The 17,568-nt window shown below is 36.0% G+C and overlaps 2 protein-coding genes across 3 annotated transcripts; one reads left to right on the top strand and one right to left on the bottom strand.

Moving 5' to 3' along the window:
* The first annotated feature begins 6,877 nt into the window (after positions 1-6,877).
* On the top strand, positions 6,878-8,751 carry LOC127125560 (33 kDa ribonucleoprotein, chloroplastic). Of its 2 annotated transcripts, XM_051054340.1 has the most exons (5): positions 6,878-7,617; positions 7,746-7,847; positions 8,010-8,321; positions 8,418-8,468; positions 8,529-8,751. In XM_051054340.1, the coding sequence occupies exons 1-5, from the start codon at positions 7,558-7,560 to the stop codon at positions 8,604-8,606; spliced, it is 603 nt and encodes a 200-aa protein (XP_050910297.1). In that variant the 5' UTR covers positions 6,878-7,557; the 3' UTR covers positions 8,607-8,751. The 2 variants fall into 2 exon arrangements, with proteins under 2 accessions (XP_050910297.1, XP_050910296.1); XM_051054339.1 differs by having other exon boundaries at positions 6,882-7,617; positions 8,418-8,751.
* A 183-nt stretch (positions 8,752-8,934) lies between these two features.
* LOC127125559 (uncharacterized) lies at positions 8,935-12,850 on the bottom strand. The gene is made up of 12 exons (XM_051054338.1): positions 12,688-12,850; positions 12,587-12,607; positions 12,417-12,517; positions 12,287-12,344; positions 11,903-11,946; positions 11,534-11,614; positions 11,223-11,293; positions 10,990-11,100; positions 10,546-10,628; positions 10,020-10,236; positions 9,805-9,888; positions 8,935-9,387 (listed from the first exon to the last, which is right to left on the bottom strand). The coding sequence occupies exons 1-12, from the start codon at positions 12,707-12,709 to the stop codon at positions 9,321-9,323; spliced, it is 960 nt and encodes a 319-aa protein (XP_050910295.1). The 5' UTR covers positions 12,710-12,850; the 3' UTR covers positions 8,935-9,320.
* Between the last annotated feature and the right edge of the window lie 4,718 nt (positions 12,851-17,568).

Here is a 17,568-nt window from a genome sequence, read left to right on the forward strand (position 1 = left end):
GTGGAGCGTAAATTGTTCGTTTGTTCTTGGTATTCAACCACTCTTCACCCTGATCATCTGAAAGTCGAGGTTGTTCATATCGACAGGTTCACAGTGGATTGAATAGGGGCAGTTGTAACACCTCAAAATTTGCCCTCCTCTTCTTGAGACTAGTTTGGGGCATTGCATTTCATGTTTTAGGGCGTTAGGCATTTCATTTTGCATCTCATATGAAAATGAGAAGGTCATCCTCCAAAGTCTTTTCAAAAGATGGAGAAGTTAGGTGATTCAAGCCTGAGGGTCTCTATGAATTGATCATCAGCCATATGAGGGTATGGGTTCTAATTAGGGTTTCTTGATTCTTCAAAGGTCTTAAGCATCATCTTATCTGCAAGGATATATCACCATCATCATGGTTCTATCATCATCAAAGGTTTTAGAGTTCATCCTCAAGTTCCTCTGGATTAGGGTTGTGACCTCTAGCCAACCCTAACCAATGCAGTTCTTCCAACTAGAGTTTCTCAAAGAGATGAGGTTTATTTTGAGGCAATTTCACCAAGTGGTAGAGGCTCAAGTTGATCAAGACATTTCAAGGTCATCTAAGGACAAAAAGTCAACTGTGCAGTCAACTGAGGGCTATGAGATGGGGAAATGAGTTGAGACACCTCAATCATGTTCCAATGGGGTCTATTCATCATTATAAACATCCATCTTGAAGATTCAAAGGTCATGGCAAAAGTTACTAAAAATGGAAAATGACCTATAATTCAAAGTTTCCAAATTTGGCAAGTTTTTGGTCCACTTTCAACTTGACTTTCAATATCAAAGGGATTTAAAATGGATTTTTAGTGAACATTAAAGTTGTAGATCCTTGTCTCCCCTTTCTAAAAAGTCCTAATTCATGTTCATGTGATGGATGGTTGAGGAGTTATGATCATTTGATCACAAAGTGTGCATGGAAATTCAAAATGGCATAACTTTTGATATAAGGCTCCAAATTGGTTCATTCTTTTTGCAAAATGCTTCTCATGTTCAAGGCATCCCAAAATGACATCATTTGGCTCAATTGTACAAGAGGAATCATGGTCAAAAGTCACATTATTTCATATTTGTTCTAAGAATGATATCATGCTACAAATCAAAATTCACAAAGAACCAAGGCAAGGCTTCACTTCAGCATTCTTCATAGACCATATTTGAGTAAAAATGAGCCATTTACATGCATGAAATAGGCGTGTACATTCCTTGTTTCACACATGTTCAAAATGGAGCAAATCTTCACCATTCATTCTTGGCTTGAGATGTAAGCAAAACAACCTTCAAATCCTGACCATTGGTTGCTCTTGAATGGAAAAAAACCCTAGCATGGGGATGAGCACGTGCATTATGGCCATGGGAGCTTAATTTTGCATTTTTGCAAGTTGCATAATAACTCACTAATCATGATTAGTACATGGCTAAAATGATTATCAGTGTCATTAGCAAGGAGTATAAATAGAGAAACCCTAATCATAACTGCCACAACTGCATTTTCAGATCTAGAATTCAAGAAACTCTCTCAAAATCTCTCTCTTCGAATTTTCATTTCTTTCACACAAACCTCAAAGATCATTGCATATTCTTGATCCTCATGCTTCACTGATCAAGAATCATCCATCGTTTAATTCATCAAGAAATCAAGCAGTTCAAGTGCATTATCATGATGAACGAATTTGGAAATTGAGGTGTATTCAAGAGGTTTCAGCCATTTCTTTTTGCATAAAGCTTCAAAGGAAGCTCAAAGGAGTTGATCTGGAGCAGCTGAGCTCGTGAGAACGTGGTTTCAGAGATCTCCATTTCCAGGTGACTTCATTTTCATTCTCTCCTTTTGCTGATTTTAGGTTATAGGATTGAAGATCGTGTGGTGTAGGTCATGAATATGTGTTTAGATTTGAGATTGAGTGAGAATTGAGGACGTAGTTGTGACTGGAAGTTTGGATCTAGAAGCTTATTCCCTTCGATTTACAAAACCTAGGAGGAATTAGGAGAAACTAATAGGATATTTGGAATCAGCGTTGAAAACTGAGTGGAATGGTGGTGGTCTGGTGAATTTCTGGAAATTTTTGAGGTGGCGCCGCCGTGGGAGCCACCGGGGGGCTCGTCGGAGAAGACGACCAGAGCAGAGCTCCGGCGTCTGTGTTGGCTAGGGTTTTGGCTGAGTAGGCGCCATGTGGTGCACTGCGTGGATGATTGATTGGGTGAGGTTCCTTTGACCAAGGCCACGCATGCTTTGAACGTTGACTGGGCGATGACATCAATTAATGAAACGGTGCGTTTCATCAGTTCAAATTTGGACCGTTGATTGCAAAAGCACGCCAGATCCTGTGGCTTGTGTTTTTTTCTGATTTAATTCAAATATTTCATTTCCCTCCATTTTCCTTTTTTATTTCAATTATTTTGGTTATTTTGTTTAATTCATAAAAAATCCAAAAATTATCCAATTGAGTCCCAATTATTTTTCATAGTTTTGTATGTGTCTACTTTTTTATGGTGTTAAATTCAAGAATTCTTGATGTCTGGATCTTTATGTGAGAATTTTTTAATCAATATTGTGCCAAATTGACCTAGTGCATTCAATGCATTGTGAAATCCTCAATTTTGAGCTTTTTGATCCAATTTTTTGCAGACATGACATTCATACATGACATGAATTATTGGTCACTGGTTTGGATTTTTTCTCACCTGTTATCATCATTTTTGACACATAGAGAAAAATGTGACAATTTGTGTCACATTTTTGACATTGAATTGGTGCATTTTTGTTCACATAGCATTTGCATCATTCTGGACTTGATCTTTTGCATATTGAACATTCATGGCATAAGGAACTTATACAAAATATCCCAAAGTCATTGCATGCATTTCTAATTTGATATGAATTTTCTAAGTTGGAAGTTCATTTTGTGCATATTTTTGGTCGTTACATTACATAGACCAGTTGAGATACTTGATCATTGATTTGATGTTGGTCCTTTTGAGGACATTGGAGGGAGTGTTTGAAGGTGTGATGTGCAAGAGGATGGGTCCTGGATTGGTCATTTGGTTAGGTTTTGAGTCTTGTACATAAACTAACTTTGTTTTGTTGTTTCAGGTGGATACTCATCATTGATGATTGGGTTTGTTCTCACCTTGTGAGATACAAAAGGCATTGAGTTCTGACCTATTTCTGTTTTGTAGGGTTTTAATTGATATGGTGAGCTCATGAGCTTATTTGAGTGCTAGGGCACTTATGCATTGGATTGTGTAACTATTAGAGGGTTTCACTGCTTGTCTTCTGGTTTTACAACTGAAGTACTAACTGTTTAGTCTTTGTACAGGTACCTTAGTTGCTTGCTTGCTTTAGCTCTTGCTTGAGCATTGGATTGTGGTTGACACACCACTCAGGTAGTTAGCTTCTTACTCCATGTAGTCTGAAGTCCTGTCACCTTTTTGGCAGGCATTTTGCTGGCAAGTCCTCCTTCAGAGGCTCTGTTTGTGTTTGTTTAAAATTGTGCCCAAAGACCTCCAAGAAGAGGCATGTGATATTTGATAAGACCTACAAGAGTATAGGCAATTGACGGATAAAAGGGATTAGTAGCCAATCCCCCGTTATTCAGTGTGTCGTTCTTTATGCTCGCACTACGTGCTGATGCTTCTGAACATGTGCCCCAGATATTTTGTCCAGAGTCTGTCAAGTGGAAAAGGATCCCACTTTCTGGATCCCCATGCTTTTTGTATCATGAGCTCACCCTGACCAGGGTTAAGAGCTATGAGGTCTCATCCTCATTACCATTTTGATCTGCTCACCCTGACGTTCAATGTCAGTGGTTAAGAACCCATTTGATCACCCTTACAGTTTGGCTTGTTTGTCGAGGTTGATATGACCCCTCTTGACTAAATCCCACCCATTGTTTGAGACTCTTGTATGGATATAGTGTGTGATGTTTGTTCACTTGTGTTGGTGTGGTTATTTGCTTTCCTCTTCTCATCTCCATTTCTGTAGGAGTCGTACGATTAACTTCTGAGGAAGTTGAACGTATGTAGAGTTTAGACTTGAGTTGACTCGCGTCCAGGATGAGTCAAATTCTTGTTAGAGACCTCAGCTTAGGGATATTAATTGCATGACAACTATTAGGCTCGAGTCTTAGTCTCCCTATTAGTTTGTTGTTTCCCTGGTCTCTGGTTAGGAGAGTGTTTTACCCCTGGTAAGGGGAACTACGTCGCCCTGATTCTCATACCAGATGAGATACGTAGGTAGGAGGTTGAGAGCAATCTCTCCGGGCACCCTTTTCTTTGTTTTCGCGTGTGTTCACCCTTTTCTTTGTTTTCGCGTGTGTTCACCCTTATTTTCGACTTGTGTTTACCGTGTCGAGCCTTTGTTTCCGGCATTTGCTGGCGTTGGTGTGAGTACCCGTTTGTTCAGCATGTGTGTGTGTGGTATGTTCATACCTTGGGGATTTCTTTTGTTATTACTTGGGGTTCATATTGGGGTTCATCTTTGGGGTTCATCTTCGGGGTTCATTTGTGAGGATTGTTATTCATTTGGGGTTCATATTGGGGTTCATCTTTGGGGTTCATTTGTGATGATTGTTATTCATATCGGGGTTCATTTGTGACGATTGTTATTCATTTGGGGTTCATCTTCGGGGTTCATTTGTGACAATTGTTATTCACTTGGGGTTCATCTTTGAGGGTTCATTTGTGGTGACTGGTTATACATATTGGGAATTTATTCTGGATATATAGTTACCTTGTTGGGGTTTGTTCCGATAACTTTTCTCTCTGGTGTTCGCTGGTTAGCGTTTGTTATTGTTAGGAGTCGGGTGTAGATCCATATATTGGCATTCTGTTTCCTGTTTGTTATTGTTGGGAGTCGGGTGTAAGTCCATGTATTGGCATTCTATTTCCTTTTTTGTGTTATTGTTGGGAGTCGGGTGTAAGTCCATGTATTGGAATTCTGTTTCCTTTTAGGTGTTTCTTTTGACGTCTCAGCGTCCCTTTTTGGTGTCTTGTTTCAGCGTGCGTTAGCCGAGCTACGAGTGCTCTGATTCTCCTCTGGATAGAGAAGATACGTAGGCATAAGACGCGATGTCTTAGCGAGCATGTCTCCCTTTCCCGAACTACGTCGACCCTGATGTTTGTTTCTGACAAACTACGTAGCCCCAGGATGCGACATTCTGCCGAGTCCACTTCCTCCGTCTTCTTTCTCTCCCCCACCTGTTTATCATTCCAATTTGTGCAGTTTCTTTGAGCAGTTTATTAGCAGCAACCCTTTCCTTTCCTTTGAGCTATCTTTTGAGCGTGGATCCCGTCGAGTACGGCGGACGTGAGGGGTGCTAACACCTTCCCCTTGCGTAACCGACTCCCGTACCTTGTAATCTCTGGTCGTAAGACCGTTCCTTTCCCTTTCTTAGGTTAGTCCTGCGCTTCCTTTCCGTCATAAGATGAATAGCGTCGGTGGCGGCTCTGTATTTTTCCCCGCCGGTTGTTTTTCGCGTTGCGACACCTAAGTTTAATGTAATTACTTTGAGTGCATACGACATTACTAAATATTCATTCTATACAAAATCAAAGGATGATTGTAGCACCATGCAAAATAGTGGGGGTTATGGTTAAGGCTGAATCCATGTACTTTTCTAGTTCCAAAGACAACAATCTTGTACTAGCATCTAGAGCGTACTTTGGGGTAATTGAGGAGATTTTGGAGATTAACTATGTTTCTTTTTAAAGTACCTTTATTTAAGTGCAAGTGGATTGACAATAACACTGGTGTAGAAAATTTTGAATTAGGATTAACATAGGTTGATCTTTGAAAGGTAACTTATATGAACAAACCATTCATCATAGCAATCTACGCAAAACAAGTTTTTTATGTCATTGATCATGCTAGCACTAGATCATTAATTATTCTTCAAGGAAAACATCTTCCTGATAGTACTAATGAAAATTAATATTTTAACTACGAGACGCCTTGTTTAGCAACATATGTACATCAATCATCTGAAGAAAATGATTTAGATGATGTGCATGATATTCGCCGTGATCATGAAGAGGGGATATGAGAAAACTAGTAAGTAAATGTTTTATATCGCTTAGTAATTTATAATTATTCATTTTACTCTTTTTTATTCCTTGTACTATATATTTGAAGTTGTTGTTGATTATCCTAATTAGTTTCAAATGTTGTTCAAAATATAGGTGTTTAACGACCAGTGACAAATCCTATTGGACAAACTACAAAACTTTCCATTTTGGTTATTTCTTTTGTTGGTTAATCATTTATTTTAGTTTTGTTGTAAAATTATACAGTGTGTTCCGTTTTGGGTTTGCATTTGGTGTTAACATTGAATATTTATGGTACAATGTTTCAGATTGAGAATTTGACAAAATGTACAATGTTTATGTTTTAGGAATCTCCAAAATATGGTTCTATACTCTGTAATATGGTTCTGTAATACAAGTGCATCAATAGTATTAAAAAAAAACTTATCCTCTCGGTTTTTACATAAAACTGAGGTAATAACATAGAGATATTACCTCGGTTCTACACAACACCGAAAGTTAATATTAGGCACACCATCCAGTTCTTAAAATAATAAAAAATGAAAATGTTGGGTATCGAACCCATGTGCAGATAACTTTACCCCTTAATTGTTCAGAAATCTAGGGGTAAAATTATCACTTTTCATGACGCCCTTCGTTACCTCGCCTATGTAGCTGAGGTTAAATGCATTTCGTGTCTGACATTAGATGTGTTTTTTGTAGTAGTGAATTAACTTAAATCAAATTAAAAGGAAATCATTTAATTTCATTATTATCATCTTTTCCCATGACTCTTAGGGCCAACTATCGATCTGAACGTGACATTTGTCCAAAATATTGGAAGGAAACTTGAAATGTTCTCTTCCCTTTTTGGCTATTTAAACGCTTTTTCTTCAACTCTCTTCTCTTTCATCCTTTCCTCCCCTGAAAAAAGAAAGCAAAACCCTATAGAGCTTCTGCAACTTCTGTTATCTTCTTCTACGCATTTCTTTCCCAAAAAATCTTCTGAGAATCAACGATGGTCATGGTATCTCTTCCCTTCCCTAGAGTAACCATCAACTCTATGTATCCTCAATGGCGAGTCATTATGTCGTTGACGGCCTACATATAGGAACGTTAATAGGGCCACAACTTTTCTTTTTTCAATCCCATCTTTTTGAAGAGATCTGAGTACATAATATCACAGGAAACCGCAATGTGCTTTGCATTCGGTAGCAGGAAGTAACGTAGGTCTGAAGGAATGTTTGCCTAAATGGAATTCTGGAGTGGATCCGATGAAAGGAGGAAGTTGAGGCACTCTTGGATTTGTCTTGGGTTGAACAAGGCCTGACGGTGGAGGAACGAAGGGAGTCGTTGTCAAGACTTTAACGTTCTTCCCTCGAAGAGGAGGAGGCGGAGGATTATAACAACTTTGAAGACCACAACTACTTTTAGTTGAGCGACGGAACAAGTAGCTTTCGAAGCTGCCATCTTCTGGTGTCCGATGGAAGACTCTATGTTGGAAATTTGCCGTTTCGAATGACTTCTGCTCAATTGTCTGAGATCTTTGCAGAAGCTGGCACTGTCGTCTCTGTTGAGGTTTTTTCTGTCATTTTGTTTTAGATAATTTATTTGATTTTTTTACTATTCAATTGGAAAATTCAATTTTTTATGTGGATTTTATTTCAATATGATATTTTTGTGCTTTGTTTGATTGAATTATATAGGTGGTGTATGATCGAGTAACGGCCAGAAGTAGAGGATTTGCATTTGTTACAATGAAGAGTGTTGAAGATGCTAAAGCAGCAATTCAAATGTTTGATGGTTCTGTAAGTCTTCTACAATAGCTTGTAATTAGTTTGTTTTGATTTATTTATGTTCATCAAAGGTATGTGCTCATCAAGGTTTTGGTCATGGTTGAGATTTCTAATCTAAATAATCCATTTATAGTTAGTTGAAAGTTGATTTTTATTGATTATAATTATTTACAGCAAGTTGGTGGTAGGAGTGCTAAGGTGAACTTTCCAGAAGTGCCCATAGGAGGTGAAAGGGTAGTAGTAATGGGAAAAATAAATAGAAACGGATACAAAGGCTTTGTAGACAGTCCTCACAAGATGTATGCTGGAAACCTTGGCTGGGGACTGGACTCTCAGAATCTTAGAGATGCCTTTGCTGAACAGCCGGGACTATTGGGTGCTCGAGTCGTCTATGAGAAGGACAATGGAAGATCTCGAGGTTTTGGATTCGTTACTTTTGAAACTGCTGAGGATTTACAGGCTGCTTTGAAGGCTATGAACGGCGTGGTAAGAACAATTTCGGGAGATTAGTTTTGCGATCTCATGTTAGTCTTATGATATTTCAGTCTAACTATATAACCACATTCCTTGCAATATTTTTAGGAGGTTCAGGATCGGCCGCTGCGATTGAATTTGGCTGCAGAGAGGAAACCTTCTTCTCCTCCTCCAGTAATTAAGGAAAGTACAGCAAGCAATGTTGATAGTTCACCTTCATCTCCTCCTCCAGTAATTGAGGAAAGTACAGCAAGCAATGTTGATAGTTCGGAATTGGTGTCTAGCGCAAGTGCATAAGAAAATATGTTTGATCAAAGTTTTGCCTGCAAAATGCACATCATTTAGCTTTTCTTTTCTCTAAACTATATTATCTGTCAAAGTGACTTGTACACTAGATTTTCAGACAGTTGTGAGATCTATACATATGAGGGGTTAATGTCAATTATATGGTTCGTAATTGTGAAGAACAAACTTCCAGAATTTGATGGGCTAAGATTTTTATTCAAGTGAAGATTTATTTAAATATACCTTCTCTGGAGGGTGTAAACTTGTGTTGAAATGAATGCAAAATGATTTTTCATTTTTATGAGTATAATCTCAAATGGAGAGTTCTAAATAAAGGGAGTAGTCACATAAGCATTAAAATTACACCGATTTTGAACTTGTGCTGATTAGTTTCCACAGAAACATAGGTACAATTTTCCAAGGCAATAGAGAACACGGGTCGAAACAAACCATGACCGGCATAACTCAATTAAAAAAACATAGTTGCCTATTGGAATCTTTTGGCTTCTCTAGTATAGGTGGTTTTTATATTACATGTTTGTGAAAATAGAATACAACAATCTGTCACTCATACTTGGCAGACTGCCAAAACAATTTCAGTTTCACTTAAGATGCTATATATACGCTCTTCCAAGAAAATGTTGGATGGAGTAGCTGAGCATCTAAACAGGTTTGAATAACAGCAACGAGAAGAGCCAAACCATCAACACGTTTGTCATCTGTTTTTTATGCAGAATTATCGCCAGCTAGAAGAGCATCAGCTGCAGAATCCATGTCGTGCGGGAAAAACATCCTGCAAAGCAGTATTTTCCTTAGAGCTCCAGACTATATAATAGATAAGCAACACACACGATAGTATACTAAAAGAATCAATTTTTATGCGAATCAAACACCAGCTTATTAGGTAAACAGCATGTCATTCAATTCATTTCATTCTATATACTAGTAGTTTAGGTCTAGGTTCAAAACAGTCCACCAGTAAAAACTCTTAGCATCTTATAACTAGGGGACGTAATCCCACACAATGAAATATTAATACTAATATCTGCCTTAAGAAAAAGTTCCCTTAAAGGTCATTTTTGTTGAAAAAAGTATATACATCAGTACAGCCCACTAGTAATTTAGTTTTCCAAGCAAATAAATAGGATCAATAAGTGATCACTGATCAGTTCATTCAGTAATGGACAAATCCAGAGACAAGCTATATTACCTGCAAGTGTTGTGGTACAATGTTCTACTGAGGTTATCCGTGTCATTGATGCCTTTACAGCCAGCAACCACCTCAAGAACTTGCCTGGAAAATTACAGTCAATCAGACATATTTCCAGGATAGTCTTTTAAGAAAATGAAGGCAACAGATTAACAATAAGAAGATATTTCTTGAAGCAATAGTTACACATTGGTAAGTGAAACCATACAAATTACCTAACTAAACAAGGTTCATTGCGGCCTTTGACCATGCACTCTTGATCATACTTCTCTTTCTTCTTAGAAGACCACTTAGATTTAACAAAACCCATTCCGGCATGAGTGTTCTTTATTTCACAGTATGGTGAGTCTGTCTCAATCATCATTCTCTCAATAGGAATACCCTTGACAACATCAAGGTTCTCATTTGCCTTCAGAGAGCACCCATTTATGCCTGTCAGAGTACCAAAAAATGTGTATCATTCATGGGTGGGATTTAACTATAATGTTAACATTCAATCATCACAATTCCACACCATTCATATGTCTATCTTTGTATTTTGATATCAAAACACCAAAAACAACTTTGAACACAGCTTTCCTCAAGTGCATTTATCTTTTTGCCTCATGAAGCTTGCAATAGCATGATAAAAGTTCACTTGTGATTATATTTTCAAAAAGACAGCACCTAAATTTAGACATGCCAGGGTGCTCTAAAGTGGGTTAGCAGCAAATATAGTAAAGCTTGAAAAGATGGATTTACCAATGTACATTTTATCAAATGAGAGAAGCTTAACGCACTCATCCGTAGTACCAGTAAATGAATGGGTGACACCACCAGAGAACCTGTCACAAAAGTAGAAATGATTACTCCATTTCACATCCCAAAGTGATTAGGCCTCGAGGTAATTTTTGTAACCCTTCAAAAGATGGGTTAAGAGTTTGGAAAGAACCACATGTATCGTCAAACAAACCTGCCTGGTGCAACTTGTTCTGATAGATGTTGGACATTTTATACCATTTTCCCCCCAATTCCCAAACTTGAAAGGGTAAACAACATAGCTAAGGTTGGCAATGGTACTTTCTAACCAATACGACAAAGTACATTTCTCGAAATGAATAAAATGATAGGCTAAACAAGACGCAGGCCAAAGCAATATTATTTGAATATTTACGATTTCAAAATAGTGAGATCCAACAATCACACCTGTCTTTATTTTTCTCAACTATTTCACAGAAATCTTCAGCTGCTGCTCGCATGTGCAAAAACATAGGCAATTTTGTGATGTATGCCAATTCAAACTGCTTCTCGAAATACCTAGTATCAGAATAAGAATGAGATAATTCATTAATAATTTTAATATTTAAAAAAAGAGTAACACGAAGTAAGGGTAAAAGATTCTAAAGTGACACATGTAGCAACAGATAAACTGTGCATACTTCTTTTGAATCTCTGCCGGGCAAAAATGAAGTCGGTCATAGTCTAATCCACATTCTCCAACTGCAACCACCTTGCAATTGAAAAGAAGAAAGAAGAACGCAAAGTTATTTCTAAAACTGCTTACTTGGACATTCGTTTCAGAACTAGAATACAAGTTCTGCCACTACATAACAACATACATTGTGACATGTCTAGAACTTAAAAACCACTTAAGAAATCAAGATTTAGATCTATGTAGATCTGACATGCACAAGAAAATCTAGTTAAAATAAGATTAGTAATTTTCTTACTTGCTATAGTTTAAGCATACCTTTCCTTTCTGAATTCCCTCTTTAGCCAATGACAAAAGAGCTTGAAAATGATTTTCTGGATCTCCACTCTCCTCAAATTCCTAAATCAAAACACCAAGTCACATTTACAAATACTATTTTCCATCTGACCCAATGCAGTTCAGGGTATGTTTGGATGAGAGTTTTGGAGGAATAAGTCTATATTTTTCTATATATTTGAGATTTTGAAAAAATTGAAATAACGTGATATAAGATTATAGAACATTTCAATTACACAATTCATTTTTAGAAACATTTTGTAGCTTCCTTTATTTAGGTAAAAAGCCCTTTCCTCCAAAATACTTCATCCAAACATACCCCTAAAAATTAAAAGAGAAAAGAAAATAAACCTTGCAACGTGTTGGATGCACACCAACTGTACAGAAAAGTCTTCCTGTGACCAGTCATAAAATTATCATCACAATAAGATTCTATTTAGATAAACGTTTAATTGAGCGCTTACAATATAAATGCTTATGATAAGCATTTCTATAACAAAAAGAAAAAAACAAATTCAAACAATTTTCATACAAACTATAAACTGTTTTTATAATTTCATCTGAAGAGCTTCTGAACTAAGGTGAAAAAAAAAACTTATAGACAGAGTCATAAGTTCATAACTCATAAGTTGTTTTCATAAACTCTTTCATAATCATAAGTGATTATGCCAGTAGCTAAACCAAATAAGTCAATTTAAACAAGCCCTAAAGCCAAAAAGTAATGAAATGACAAACCATCTGTTTCAGCAATGGCAAGAGCTTCCCTTGATTCCTGAAGAGATCCACCAGTTACCTGCAACACAAATAACATACATAATTAATGAATGATTAAAGCAGAAATGAAAACTGGCAATGCAATTTATACAATGATTCTGTGAACACCAGCAGCCCAGGCCCTGTTCAAAACTGTTGGTATATCAGCAACATGACATTGTTTTCCATTGTAGATTCCCTTAAACATGCCATCTGCAGTGATTTTGAGTTAATATGATGATTACTATTGAAGCACACAAAGTGTTTGATAAAATGCCTGACCTGTGAAGTTGACGGCTATATCTGCATTTGTTGAGAGAATTAACAATTATCAGTTACGAAATTGAAGTTCTTAATTGTGAATCTAATTTATAGTTACTCACCTATCATCCGAATAGCTGCCATGTTTGTTTCCTTGCCTTGTTATCTCACTCGACAAGAAAAGGACCGATAGAATAGAGTGAAGTATGCGCCAGAGAAAAAGTGCTAAACTTTCGGTATTGCTATCTACACCCTTGTAATTTACCAGCTACACCCTGCAACATTGTTTGTGAAAAATACTCACTACGAAGAGTTTTAGTCTGCAAACTAGATGTATATTGCTACCAACACTCTTACAGAATACTTCCCACACCCCTTCTGTGTATTTTTTATACACCTTCCAATATTGTAATATATACTTTTAATAGTATGGATGGTTTAATATTATCTCATTTTACAATAAAGTTTGACTATAAATACTTTAAGAATAATGTCCTTATGTTTAATGGAATCTCATGATTAAGTCGTACTTAATGTTTCATTAAACGGACTAGTTATTTTGTGAACTTTATTATTTTAAAACAAACATAACAAAGAAATACCTTTTATTATTAATAAATAATTCGATACAAGTTCCAAATTCTAATAAAACTATTGTCCTTTAGGGCTTACACCAACAATCGTCCACTAACATTAGAGTCAATCAGGCATACACCTAATACTCATAGATCTAGTATGGCCATCACGCTTCTGCTATGCAAGAAGCTTTGTCAGTGGGTCAACGACATTGTCAAGTGTTGGTATTTTGCATATCTTTGCATCTACTCTATCTTTTATCTCTCGAATAAGGTGATATCGCCTAAGTATGTGTTTGGATCGTTGGTGAGATCTAGGATCATTAGTTTGTGCGATGGTACCATTGTTATCACAATAGAGATCAATAGGATCTATAATGCTAAGGACTATGTCAAGTTCACTAATGAACTTCTTGATCCAAACAACTTCCATTGCTATATTTGAGGCAGCAATATACCCGCCTTTGTTGTAGAATCAACAATTATATCCTTCTTTGAACTTTTCCAACTCATAATGCTAACATTTAAGCAAAATACATAACAAAATTGTGATCTGAAGTCATCCTTGTCTGACTAGAAGCTAGCTTCCGTGTATCCAATTACAAACATCTCTTCTTGACCTCTATATATCAAGAATGAGCGCTTAGTACTTCTCAAGTACTTAAGGGTATTCTTGATAGCAAACCAATGAGCATGATCGAGATCATACTAGTACATATTCGTTACATTTAAAGCATACGAGACATCTGTTCGAGTACATAATATGGCATACATGATACATCCTATTGCAGATGCATATGGAATCTTGTTCATGTGATCCCTCTCTTCCTTAGTTGAAGGGGATTGTGTTTTTTACAGACTTAAGTCATGTTGCATATGTATAATCCTTTCTTGGAATCATGCATATTAAAGTGTCTCAACATTTTGTCTATGTATCTAGTCTTACTCAGGCCAAGTAGTTTTGTGATCTATCTCTATAGATCCTAATTCCAAATATATAGGTTTCTTCACCCAGATCCTTCTTAGAACAACGTTTCCCTAGGCACGTTTTCACTTGTTGAAAGGTATGGACATCATTTCCAATGAGTAATATGTCATCTACATATAATATTAGGAAGAAAATCATGCTCCCATTAACCTTCTTGTAGATACAAAGCTCATCTTCATTTTTAATAAATCCATATTGTTTTACTATTTCCTCAAAATGAAGATTCTAGCTTCTGGAAGCTTGCTTCAATCCATAGATTGATCGTTATAACTTGCATACTTTTTGGGCTTCTTCTGGTATGTCAAATCCTCCAGGTTGTGTCATGTACACATCCTCAAGAAGATTCTCATTAAGGAAAGCAGTCTTGACATCCATCTTCCATATTTCATAATCATGTATGCAATGATAGCAAGTAAAATCCGAATAGATTTGAGTATTGTAACTGGTGAAAAGGTTTCATCATAATCTACAACATGAATATTGTTATAGCCCTTAGCAACCAGTCTTGCCTTATAGGTATGTACCTTACCATCAATGTAAGTCTTCTTTTTGAATACACAATTACATCCTACTGGATTAACTCATATATGAGCCTCTACCAAGATCCAAACCTAGTTTGTGTACATGGAATCCATTTCAAATTTCATGACTTTTATCCATTTCTCATACTCAGGACCAGTGATGGCCTTTTGGTAGGTCACAGGCTCATCTTGATCCATGAGTAATGCATCATCTTGATCAGTTACGAGATAACCATATCTCTCAAGTTGGTGACTATCCTGTTTGACGTACGATGGTCTTGTTCTACCTGAGTAGATTACTCTTCCATAATTACATGTGTTTCTTGCTCTAGTTCCTCCATAGGTATATCAATACTTTGTGATTCTTGAATCAAGATCTTTTTTCCATCTACTTATTATTTTGGAGATAAAATCCTTTTATAGGAGTACTTCAGTTTGAGCGACAAACACTTTTCCCTCAGAAGGATTGTAGAAGTAATATTCTCTACTTTCTTTAGGATACCCCCACAAAGAAGCATATATCATATTTGGGCTCAAGCTTAGTTGAAATTTGTCATTTCACATAAATTTCGCAACCCCAAATCTTAATGAAATACATATGTGGTCTCTTACCACTCCTTAATTCAAATGGTGTCTTCTCAAAAAAATTGTATGGAACATGGTTAAGTGTGTAAGATTTGTCAATAAAGCATGTCCCCAAAAGGAGTTTGGAAGATGTGAATCATCATGGATCAAACCATGTCTAACAAGGTTCTGTTTCTTCTCTCGGATACACCATTCCATTGTGTTGTTCCAAGAGGAGTTAGTTAGGATATAATCTCACACTCCTTTAGATGTTCATCAAACTCTAAGCTTAAATATGCACGACCTCGATTTGATCGAAAGGTTTTAATATTCTTGCTTAATTAGTTTTGTACTTCATTTTTAATTCTTTGAATTTTCCAGACGACTTAGGTTTATGTTTATTTAAATACACATAATCATATCTACTATAATCATCAATAAATGTGAGGAAGTACTAAAAATCTCATTTGGCTGGTGTGTTCAATGGTGCACATACATCAGTATGTACGAGGGCCAAAATATCACTTGCCCTTTCACCTTTTCCTGTGAATAGGAACTTTGTCATCTTTCCAAGTAAACAACATTTGAATGTCTCATATGATTCATAATCAAAAGATTCCAAGAGTCCATCTTTGTAGAGTTTGGAAACGCGCTTCTGATTTATGCTGTGATTAACAGTTCTAGCAAATGTACTAGTCTCTTCGAAGTAATAAGTTAAATTTGTTTCCACAGTGATTGTGAATTTTAACAAGGTAACTATCGTGCGAATTAAAGTGAACAACAAGAGGGGTTTAAGATTGCTTTGGAACAGATTAAAAATGATAAATTTAACATAATAAGATTCAACAATTAAAGGATATTAAATGTTTATTTCAACTCCCCTACTTCTACTTGTTGATGAATTGTATACTTAATGCATTTTTAATATGTTAAAGTATTATGGAGAATTAACAAGGTCACTGCACCCAATTCCTTGGTGTATAACTCACTAAATTACACAATAATTTCCTAATTCCTTAGGCCAATTCAGAGTTAACTTAGGAATTTTACGTTCGTTCAGTCACAAGCCACAACTTCTAATTACCCATTCCTAGTTAATTACAAAGTTAAATAATTGCCTTTGATCAGATCAGTAGACTTATGGTCAATAATTCATACTCATCTGATATCAATTTGTTCATTCATCAATGCAAAAAAAACATTAAGATTAAGAATAATTAAATAATAACAATATCATAAAAGAATTCATTAAATCTCAAACAACTATATGATTCAACAAGTAGGGCGAAAATAGGGTAGGCTAGGCTTTAGAAGGCTTGAGCCTAGCCTACGAAAAACTTACAAGGCCTGAGCCTGTCCTGCGGCCTACTATAGGCTCTTTTTTTTGTCTGGCCTAGCCTTTTTAAAAGTCTGGGTTGTCCTGAAAGCCTATTTAAAAGCATGTTTCTTATTAAGGTTTTTAATTAATCCATATTATTTAAGAAGCCTTATACGTCGGTCTATATATGCATATATAGGTCGACATATTTAACATTTTTTCTAATATATATGCATGTGTAGGCCATCCTATTTAGCATTTTTCTAATATATATGCATATATACATCAACCTATTTACAGTATTTTTAATATATATATATATATATATATATATATATATATATATATATATATATATATATATATATATATATATATATATATATATATATATATATATATATATATATATATATATATATATATATATATATATATATATATATATATATATATATATATATATATATATGAAAATATTAGCCGACCTATAAGATTTCATAGGCTTTTTAAATAGCCTAAGCCTGACCTATTTAATTAAATAGGCTCTTAAAAAAGCTTAAGCCTGAGTATTTTATTAAATAGGTCTGACCTGGCCTGACCTTAAATAGGCTAGGCTATAGGCCCCTGTAGGCCGGTTTGACCTATTCTCATCCCTACCAACAAGGTACAGGCAAATTTGTCTCAAAAGATCTAATTTAAGGAATCTAGCTACTTATAGTGCATGTAACAATTACCATGAGCTTCGATGAAGAATGTATAAAAAACAAGGAAGATAGATGTCTTCAATGACTTCAAAAACCCTCAAAATACTGCCTTTAGAACTCCAAGTCGTCACTTTCTCTATCAAATTTGGAACTCCTAAAAAAGTAGCCAAAAAGAACTACTTATAGCAAACTCTGTGTGATAACTAACCACGCCATCACACCTATGTGCATCGTGACCACAATGTGACATCATAGCGCATACAATGCAAGCATCGCAGTCGCTTGAAATCCAATGGCTAATTCATTCCATGTTCTTCCTTTTTCTTCAAT

The sequence above is a fragment of the Lathyrus oleraceus genome, chromosome 3, assembly GCF_024323335.1.
Source record: "Lathyrus oleraceus cultivar Zhongwan6 chromosome 3, CAAS_Psat_ZW6_1.0, whole genome shotgun sequence".
Classification (NCBI taxonomy): domain Eukaryota; kingdom Viridiplantae; phylum Streptophyta; class Magnoliopsida; order Fabales; family Fabaceae; genus Lathyrus; species Lathyrus oleraceus.

Coding starts and splice junctions, on each gene's coding strand:
- LOC127125559 (XM_051054338.1), bottom strand. CDS start 12,709: ATGGCAGCTATTCGGATGATAG. Junction 11,294..11,533: donor AGGGAATTCAGAAAGGAAAG/GTATGCTTAAAC, acceptor TTCAATTGCAAG/GTGGTTGCAGTTGGAGAATG. Junction 9,388..9,804: donor TTGTACCACAACACTTGCAG/GTAATATAGCTT, acceptor ACTGCTTTGCAG/GATGTTTTTCCCGCACGACA.
- LOC127125560 (XM_051054339.1), top strand. CDS start 7,558: ATGACTTCTGCTCAATTGTCTGAGATCTTTGCAGAAGCTGGCACTGTC. Junction 7,618..7,745: donor GCACTGTCGTCTCTGTTGAG/GTTTTTTCTGTC, acceptor TGAATTATATAG/GTGGTGTATGATCGAGTAAC. Junction 7,848..8,009: donor TTCAAATGTTTGATGGTTCT/GTAAGTCTTCTA, acceptor AATTATTTACAG/CAAGTTGGTGGTAGGAGTGC.